Source organism: Martes martes (assembly GCF_963455335.1).
Source record: "Martes martes genome assembly, chromosome: 1".
NCBI classification, from domain to species: Eukaryota; Metazoa; Chordata; class Mammalia; order Carnivora; family Mustelidae; genus Martes; species Martes martes.
The window spans coordinates 11,661,157-11,671,341 of record NC_137888.1 but is presented as its reverse complement, the minus strand read 5'-3'; the positions used below and the strand labels follow the sequence as shown (position 1 = coordinate 11,671,341).

The following is a 10,185-nucleotide window of genomic DNA, read 5'->3' as shown; positions in this document are numbered from 1 at the left end:
TGACCCTGACGTGCTACCCAAAGCGTGGTCTTCCGACAGGCATCGCCCTCATCTGGGAGCTCATTAGAAACACAGACTTTCTACACGAACCTACTGAATGAGAATCCGTAGGTTGACGAGACCCTAAGGTCATCTGATCGAGAGCCTAGTTCTGCCTCCAGACTCCACGATCTCTGGAAACTACCGCATGAGCCCCATAGAACAGCTCATTCTCCTGTGAGTTCACGGGGCACGGGGAGGGTGGGTAGCCCGCCCAAGCTCACAAGCTTGTAAGGGGGAGGCTGAGTGTGAGCCCCTGCGGGGCTGACTCTAGAGACTGGCCTCTGACCACCCATCCCATCAGATGGCGAGTCACTTCAGAGGTTACAGGGTCAGCTCTGGTGCTGTGAGGAAATACTGCCCACTGGGGGAGGGGGAGCATGTAAGAACTGTGCTGTCTCCCAGTTCTGGAGGCCAGAAGTTCAAGATCAAGGTGTCAAGCAGGGCTGTTCCTTCCGCGACTGCAAGCAGGAGCCTGTCCCATCCCCCCCCCCCCCCCAGCTTCTGGTGATTTGCTGGCAATCTCTCAGGTTCCTTGGCTTCTAGAAGCATCACCAGGATCTCTGCCTACATCTGCACGTGTCTCCATGTCCGAATTTCTCCCCCTTTCCTAAGGACAGCAATCATATTGGACAAGGGCCCACCTTCGTGACCTCATTTTTAACTAATTGTATCAGCAGTGACCCTCTTTCCAAATGAGGTCACATTTGAGGGACAGGGGTGAGGACTGTGATGTGAATTTAAGACACAGTCAACCTCTCACAGAGGTTGATAAAAAATCAGTAACAGTTGACACTGTGCCCTGCAGGGTTCTCCCTGCCTTTACTGGTATAAACTCATTCAATCATCACCATGAGCCTTTGAGATAAGGTCTATTTTCATCCTCGTCTTGCAGACAGAGGAAACTGGGCCACTGCCAGGTAGTATGTCTTGTCCTAAGTTACAACAAGTCAAACCCAGGGAGTGTGGGCTCGAAGTGTGCCCTACAGCCTGCTTAGATAGGGTCTGGGATGATACGGACATCACGTTTATGTAATTTTTTTTAGCAAGGTGTTGCTGGGTTTGGGCTCAGTGTGTCCAGGACACTGTCTCTGAAATAGAGCCATACAGGTAGAAGATCCATCGTGTTCAACAGCATAGGGGCAGAAGGGGCTAGAAAACCCCACATCCTTGATGCAGAGAAAGCATGCACTTAAAGCAAACAAAACTGGGACTCCCCCTTAGTCTGAATGAAAACCATAAACGAAGTGTCTTTCCTGGAGCCACACACGTGGCAGGTGCCCAGAAAACAGCAGTCACTGTTGCCATTATACTAAGCAGCTACTATGTGCCAGGCTCTGGGCCAGGCACCAGACTTACACTTCCTTCTGAGGTTTATAATAACTCTAGGAGATAAATATTATTATTCCCAGGGGCATCTGGACAGCTCAGTCAGTTTAGCGTCCAGCTGTTGGTTTTGGCTCAGGTTGTGATCTCAGGGTTACGAGATCGAGTTCCGCGTCCGGCTCTATGCTCAGCACGGAGTCTGCGGGAGAGTCTCTCCCTCCAACCCCTCCCCCGCTCCCTCTCTCTCAAGCACATGCTCTCTCTCTCTCAAATAAAAATGGATAAATCCTTTAAAAAAATACTATGATTCCCAGTGTATAGACGAGGAAACAGAGGCTCATTTTAGTAAACCTTTGCTCCAAGAGCTAAGGCAACAGGCTCGCTCTCATCCCCAGCCTAGGACTCAGATTCTTCTTTGTAAGACGTGAATAGGCCGAGACCTGGAGGAGAAAAGCCTCCGGGTATGACAGCCCGGGAGATGTGCGTGCATCCCGTGTCTGGGCTACAGCCTCCAAGTTCATATTTCCAGGTCAGAGAGCCTTCTGGAGAGGAAGGCGGCGACCTCCCAGCTCCGGTCTCCTTAACTGCACCCTGGGAAGCCTTCACGCCGCCTTTCTTTCCCCCCCGGTGGTCTAATCTGGAGTCAGATCCAGCCGCTGGCTCTTACAGCCGGGGAAGGATGGCGAGCCAACGGGAAAACAACAGGTGAGCTTCAAAACAGTCCCCTTCTGTGCCCCAGGCAGGGTGTCTGCCCGGGCGACGGCAGGGCCACACTGACTTCCAGAACCTTCTGTCCCTGCAGGTGTTTTAGGAACTTGGCCTCAGCGCTTCAGTGACCCATATTTTATTACCTTTCAGGTTTCTATAATTCATCATTCACTCCTTTCTGAAACCCTAGAATGAAAAGTATAGCAGCTCAGTGCCCCGGCCTCTCCCCATTCTCTCCCCAAACACATCGGCCTATTTGTTCTCTTTATCCCCGCTCTTCCTGTCGCATTCTGCCCGTTCAATGGGGAAAGAGTGAAACCGGATGGCTGGACCCAGTGCGGGGAAATGACTTCAGAGCCACCTTTGTTTCCCCTCATTCCTTTGAGCACACTTGGCCCCGCGTCTCTATGAAAGGGCTTGTTTGAACCATTTGGAACATCTAGCAAGCGAGAGATGCTATAGCCAGAACCGCTCGCATCCTTTCAGGCTGCCTGAGACTCTAGGTTCAACTGCCAAATTTTTGCAACAAAACTAACCATGACATTGGACATTGTGTTATAAATTAGCCACAGCCTTCCAAGCAAATTGTCTCTTTTCATTGTATCAATGGAAGCCTTTGGAACATTTGGCTTCAGCTACTGACTTTAGGGAGACTCGGAGAATTATTTTTGTTCTGCCCCAAACCAACCCTTCAGGCATCGAGTTGCATGTGCTAATAATGTATGTATCCTCCTTCACAGTTATCCTCATCGCGCGGACTCAGAGGACCGCTGCAAATGACTTTCCATGTCTCTGCCTCCAAGTCTGCCAACGTACTTTCAGGTTTTGATGTGGCAGGATCTCTCCAGTCGTTCTTTAAAAAGAAAAGAAAAGATTTTATTTATTTATTTGACAGAGAGAGAGATCACAAGTAGGCAGAGAGGCAGGCAGAGAGAGAGGAAGGGAAGCAGGCTCCCTGCTGAGCAGAGAGCCCAATTCGAGGCTTGATCCCAGGACCCTGGGAACATGACCTGAGCCGAAGGCAGAGGCTTTAACCCACCGAGCCACCCAGGTGCCCCTCCAGTTGTCCTTAAGACAAAAAAGATGTGACTTCTCTCCTTATCCTGCTTTCCACAACGATGACCTGAAGTTCCTTTTAAAGAAGAGTTCTTTTAGAATATGCACGGACAGGTATTAACAGATATTCTTACAGAGCTTAGTGACATGTAGAATTTCAGCATTCGGTCCTCCCAGAAGCAGTGAAAATTTCTATTTTGGTTAGGTCACCCTGAGTTTGAAAAAATTAAAAAAAAACAAACCCAAACACCCATACGCCCATCTGCTTGAGTTCTCTCAACCAACAGCCAAATCAATCTTTTGTTGTTAAAAAAGAATCTAGAAACATGTTCGGATGCCCTGATTTTTTTCCTGTTCCCCCCCCCCAACATTTTTCCACATACAAAAAAAGTCACAAGACAAATTTGGACTTGGAAATATTCTTCAGTAGTCAAGTTTATTAAAATCAGGTCCAAATGACATTTATTAAAAATAAAATAAAACAAACCTCCCTGCAATAGCTGTGAAATACACCGACTACATTGGCAATCATCAGCGTTTTAAGCAGAACAGAGAACACTATCATGGTGCTACACGTTTCCACACCAGAAGTGAGGACCACCATGATGGTGACACAGCTTTGAAACAACATCGTAAGTCACTATAAGCATCCTGTCATCTCGTAACAACTCAACTAACCCGCGCTCCCTTCTGAAAATGAGCAAAAAATCATACTCTTTCCAATTTCCCCAACAGGAACTTTTTATTTAGCCTGAACTGTGTCTAACTCGGTCTTAGATTCTGCAAGGTGGTCCCAGGTGAGAGGGACCGAAACGTCTCTAAGGAGCTCTGCGCCATCCAAGAACACTTACCAAAAGGTGATTCACCCTCTCCTGCCTCTGTTCTCTCTCTCTCTGCTATTAACCACCCCCTCTCCTCCACCCAGAAGGAAGCTGGGTGCCCCTCTCCCTGCAACACCTTCCCTGTCTTTGCTGTTCCAGACAGAGCTGTATCAGGATGGAACCTAACCCCAGGCAAACAGTAGGTGTGGCTGTCGCTTCTCAGAGAGATGGTGTAAATTTCAACACCTCGCGTGTCACTTAAATTTTCCAAAGAATTCTGCCCATCTTAGAAGAACGTAGCACTTTAAAAAGTGGCCTCTGTTATTTGATTATAGGTGCACGCTCCAGCCAGTTTAAACAGCAGGTTTTAGCAAAGACAACCTTTTATACTTACTGCCCTTCTTGGAGAGGACAGTCTTTCAAGTGACAACAGGGAGCTCTGAGTGGTGGACAGGCTTTGCGGGGGCGAGGTCTGTCTGTACTTAGAGAGGGGATGGATGGTGTCACATCGTAAACACACATTTCCCCTCACACCCTCGCTCAGGCTTCGGGTCTCCATTGTCTGCCATTTCAAAGGTTCGAACTCCTTGACCCAAAGCGAGGGTGGCCAGCAGGGCTGGAGGAACGGGCGGGAGACGCTTTAGGTTTCTACACAAGGAAAAGGAAGCCCGACGCACACATCTCCTGGGGGTGAAAAGAGTCCCTAACACACACACACACACACACACACACACACACACACAAGCCCCTTTAGGCAGAGACAAGAGTGGTTGTTATGGTGGATGCAAGTTGTTCCCCAAGTATGTCCCGAATGTGGGAGGCCACAGCAGCTGCCTCCCCTCGAGACAGCCCACAGGGCCGCTGCCAGGAGCTATAATGACTTGCTGGCCCTTGCCAGCTGTCACACTTTGCATGCCACCGGAGCTCCGGTCCAGCAGAAGGGGCCGTCCAAGTCACCAGTTTCAACAAGCGCCAAATCCTGTGCCCATGCTGGGCCCGCACGGCCACCCAGAACCCTCTTGTAGGGCTCCATGGAGAGCACTTCTGTGCGCACTGACCGGCATGTCCGGCTGACAGTGTCCTTGGCCAGGGGAAGGGAGTTCTGCTTCCCAATACAGAAAGGTGGTGAGGTCAAGAGCTAAAGGGAACCCTCAGGGACACCCTCCGTAAAGAGGGGCCCTTTGAGGGGGAGAGCAGCCTGCATCTTTCCATCTCTCTGATTCCTGGGGCGCGCCTGCCTGTGGATGGAAAATGTCCTGGGTGCTGTCTGGCCACTCTGTCCCAGGTGTTAGCTTCTGTCTTTCTCACTCACTTCCTCTTCCTGCTGGCAGGATATGGCCCCAGAGCTCCTGCCTAGCATGGGGACAGAGGCAGAATGCCCCAGTATGGTACAGCAGCTGGACTGCAGGACAGAGGGGTCCCCGGGGGTAAAGGTGGGCACAGCCAGAGAGGGCTGGGAGAGTTCACTGAGGTGTGCAAATATGCACACGTATATATTCAGGGACTTGGATGGAACCCAAGAACTCATCAATACGGGCTTGGCCTCGGCCGGCCCCTCCGTCCTTCCCCCCTAGTCACCAGCCCTCCCCATCATGGCCTCCTCTTGGCTTGCTGGAAGCCTGGTCCAGCTGAAGGGAGTTCTGGAAGCTAGACATTGGTAGTGCAGCTCTGCCTCTCCTGTCTGAAGGCACACTGTCAACCCCAGAAACCCAGTTACACCATCTATAGCAAGGATTTTTTAAGATGCTCAGCTCACAGGGTTTCAGGGAAAACCCGATGTCTGTAAACATGCTTTGAAAAACAAAACGCTTCTCAAACGAGTAGTGAGTTGCTCACCTGCTTGGAACTTCTGAGGTTGATTAGCTTGGTCTCTCTCCTTCCTGTCTAGTCCATCCCTACTTGGAGACTCAGCTTTCCCCTCTCCAATCCCCCCACCCAGGCTTCTGTCTTTCCTCCCACATGACCTCTCCAACACTCTGTCAAGTCAAGGCCTCCTGAGGGCTGGGGCGTCCTCCCATGTTCCTTCCCTCTCCATGAAACCTACAGGAAACTCCTGGATTAAAGCGCATTTTGGCAGTTTGAACATCTCAAGGGATGAGCCTGTGAGCTGGGGAGATTTCGGACCCATTCCTAGACATCCCCCGGACACACAGTAGTGGCAAAGCACTGCGCTGGGCTTTGGAAGGATACAGAAGTGAACAGGTAGTCCCTGCCCTCAAAACAAGCACAACCAAATGCGGAGATGATCTTCAATAACACAATCTAGGCCACAGGGACCCGCTGTCGATGGTTTGTCAAACGTGAGAGGAAGTGGGAAGGATGAGAAATCATCAAGGCCTCAAAAAGAAAGTAATACTAGAAGTGAACCAAGGCATGGGCAGGATGTCGTAGACAGAACTAGAGGTCAGAAGCAGAGATCAGAGTGAGGCTATGGCGCAAATATTGGTGGAAGAAAGTAGGAACAAACCAGCCCTGAAATTAGCAAGCCAGCCAGTAGACTCCTAGAGCTGAAGTATGTTTCCATGGTGGACATACACACCTCTTCTTACCTCAAAGAGGACCAAGATGGAAAACTCATTTTCTTTCTGTTATCCTTGACATCACACTGTCCAACAGGACTTTCTGTGATGAAGGCTGTCCCAGCGGATGGCTTCTAGCCATTTGGAACTGCTAAATGCTTACTTGTACAATGCTAGTGCAACTCAGGAATTAAATTTCTAACTTGATTTCATTTTGATTAGTTAGCTTTTTTCTTAAGATTTTATTTATTTATTTGAGACAGAGACAGCATGAGTGGGGCGAGGGACAGAGGGAGAGGAAGAAGCAGGCTCCCCCTGAGCAGGGAGCCCCACACGGGGCTTGATCCCAGGACCCTGAGATCATGACCTGAGCCAAAGGCAAATGCCTAACCAACATAGCCACCCAGGCGTCCCAACTATTTAGATTTTAATAGCCACAGAAGGCTAGCAGGCGGTAGGGGTTTCAATATCAAAGCCCTCTTCCCCGTGCCACTTTGCCAGCCTATGATGACAGGCTGCAGTAGTATCCCCAGGCATTAGGGCAGAAAACTTCTAGAGCCACCAAGTAAGAGAAAGATACAGTCCCACCCTCAACAGATATGAGCGTCTGGGTGAATTTTTGTTTGTTTGCTTGTTTCTTTTTTTTTCTTTTTTTTTTTTTAAGATTCTATTTATTCATTTGACAGACAGATCACAAGTAGGCAGAGAGGCAGGCAGAGAGAGAGAAGGGAGGAAGCAGGCTCCCTGCTGAGCAGAGAGCCCGATGCGGGTCTCGATCCCAGGACCCTGGGACCATGACCCAAACCTAAGGCAGAGGCTTTAACCCACTGAGTCACCCAGGCGCCCCTGTTTGCTTGTTTCTGATAGGAGGTCAATTTCTGTGTGGTTTTTGCTTCAACAAGAATGGAGTCACTGGTAGAATGAATACTCGTCCCTTTGGAGGACGAAAGCTACCTGACCCCCAAAGGTCCTAAGTCCCTTAAAGACCTTTCGATCAGAGGGAGGGGAGACAGAGGCCAGCAGTAACCATTCTCATACTACTAGTCCCTGAGCCTAGAGATTTGGTCCTCAAAACCTGGCCAGAAATCACACATTTAAAATAATAATTAAAAAATTTACTCCTATGTTCACTACAGCATTATTCACCAAAGTCAAAATGTGGAATCAACCCGTGTCCATCTAAGAGAAATGGGTATACAAAATAGGGTGTACACACACAACAAACTATCCTTCAGCCTTTAAAAGGAAGCAAATTCTTTTTTTTTTCTAAGATTTTATTTATTCATTTGACAGAGAGAGAGATCATAAGTAGGCAGAGAGGCAGACACGGGGTGGGGGGGAGCAGGCTACCTGCTGAGCAGAGAGCCCGAAGGGGGCGGCAATCCCGGACCCTGAGATCATGACCTGAGCTGAAGGCAGAGGTTTAACCCTCTGAGCCACCCAGGAGCCCCTAAAAGGAAGCAAATTCTAACAAGGGCTATAATATGGATGCACCTGGAGGACATAAGCCAGTCCCTAAAGACAAATGCTTTATGATTCCACTTAAATGAGGTAGATCGAGTAGTCAAACGCATAGACAGAAGAGTGGTGGTTGCCAAGAGCTGCGCAAAGGTAGGTAATGAGTCACTGTTCACTGAGCACCGAGCTCCAGTTTTGCAAGATGCGGAATTCTGTGGTGGGTTGCACGACAGTGTGAATGTACCTAACACGGCTAAGTGTCTACATCACAATGGTTAAGATAGTATATATCATGTTACTTGCATTGGACTACACTTGCAAATATGCACACGTATACAATAAAGCAGAGGCAGAGAGGAGGAGGAGGCAGCCTCACCAGTGCAACCAGTCCTCCAGGAACAACCGCATCTCACCCCAAAAGGCGCGGTCCCTCCCCGCCCCCCACCCCGGGGGCGGTGGGGGGGGGGGCGTCCTGTGACTCTCGCACTGGCGCTCACAATAACCTTCTTGAGCCGTGCCAGCCGCACCTCCGCGCCGGCCTGAGGGGGGGCGGCCAATGAGCACGCGCCTGGACCCGGCCTCGCGCCCCCATTGGCTGCGCCCAGCGGCCCGCGGCCCCGCAGGTTCCCAAGCCGGGTTTAAAGGGGTCGGAAGCAGGCTGCTGCCCTGCGATCGGCTCCCCGCGCGCAGGTCCGCGGGGAGGGGCGGCCTGCCGAAGGGCCCACCCCGGGGCGTTCCTGAAGGGCGCCCTCGGCCGCCCCCACCGCCCCCCAAATGTACTATGCGCTTTCCCAGGCGCGCGTGAACGCGGCCCCCGGGACCATGCTGCGGCCACAGCGGCCCGGAGACGTGCAGCTCGGGGCCTCCCTGTACGAGTTGGTGGGCTACCGGCAGCCGCCCTCCTCCTCCTCCTCCTCCTCCACGTCCTCCTCCTCCACGGCGACCCCCCTCCTCCCCAAGGCGGCGCGCGAGAAGCCCGAGGCGCCCGCCGAGCCGCTGGGCGCGGGAGCGGGGCCCGGCGCGCACGCGGGCGGCGGCTCCCGGGCGGACGCCAAAGAGGAGCATCAACAGCAGCTGCGGCGCAAGATCAACAGCCGCGAGCGGAAGCGCATGCAGGACCTGAACCTGGCCATGGACGCGCTGCGCGAGGTCATCCTGCCTTACTCGGCGGCTCACTGCCAGGGCGCGCCCGGCCGCAAGCTCTCCAAGATCGCCACGCTGCTGCTCGCCCGCAACTACATCCTGCTGCTGGGCAGCTCGCTGCAGGAGCTGCGCCGCGCGCTGGGCGAGGGCGCCGGACCCGCGGCGCCGCGCCTGCTGCTGGCCGGCCTGCCCCTGCTGGCCGCCGCGCCCGGCTCCGTGCTGCTGGCGCCCGGCGCCGTGGGGCCTCCCGACGCGCTGCGCCCCGCCAAGTACCTGTCGCTGGCGCTCGACGAGCCGCCGTGCGGCCAGTTCGCGCTCCCCGGCGGCGGCGGCGCGGGCGGCGGCGCGGGCGGCCCGGGCCTCTGTACCTGCGCGGTCTGCAAGTTCCCGCACCTCGTCCCCGCCGGCTTGGGCCTGGCCGCGGTGCAGGCGCAGTTTTCCAAGTGAGGGCCCGCGCGGGCCGGGTGCGCGACCTAGGCCCGGCCTCCCGCCTCCCCGCTTTCTCCGTGCCCGCGCGCCCTGCACTCGGGGACGGCTAGCCAAGCACGGAGGGCACTTCCAACCTTCCGGCCCGGAGGAAGGGACCGTGGGGCGCCCCCTTCCCCGCCTCCACCCCGGGGAAATTAAAGTGACGCGAGCGGATGTTCGACGGAGCGTCGGGGGCCGTTGGGGGTTCTGAGTGGATTCCCGCTGCTTTGGGCAGCAAATGTGCGGTCCCAAGCCCACTCTTGCCCAGCTCCCGTCTCTCCTGGTCCCTCGAGTCGCGCGCTTCGCGGGGGTGGTGCGGATTTTAGGGCGCGGCGCGGTGGCTTTGCCTTGCTCTGGGTGCGGCGGTAGGACCGTCCTAGCGCCACGGCTCCAAGAGGCGACACCTGCCCAATCAGGGGCCAAGTGGCTGCTCTCCGCGGGCAGGAAAGGGTTCTTTTCCTTCTCCCCAGCCAGAGGTCACAGACACCCTTGTTCCCACCGGCCAATCCCTGTCAAAGGAGGCTGCCCGACCTCAGGAAGACGAGAAAGACCAATTAGTCCGCGCAGATGGTCTGGGGCTTAGCAGACGGACTGACCCTCGGCGGTGGCGGGACGGTTGGCCTCGCGGTGCCGCGGGAGGTGTAGAT

At 53.6% G+C, this 10,185-nt stretch overlaps 1 protein-coding gene across 1 annotated transcript; it reads left to right on the top strand.

Moving 5' to 3' along the window:
- Positions 1-8,701: 8,701 nt before the first annotated feature.
- OLIG1 (oligodendrocyte transcription factor 1) lies at positions 8,702-9,517 on the top strand (the record flags this gene model as incomplete). Its single annotated transcript, XM_080813420.1, has 1 exon — positions 8,702-9,517. One exon carries the CDS (start codon positions 8,702-8,704, stop codon positions 9,515-9,517), a length of 816 nt encoding a protein of 271 aa, XP_080669546.1.
- Positions 9,518-10,185: the final 668 nt, after the last annotated feature.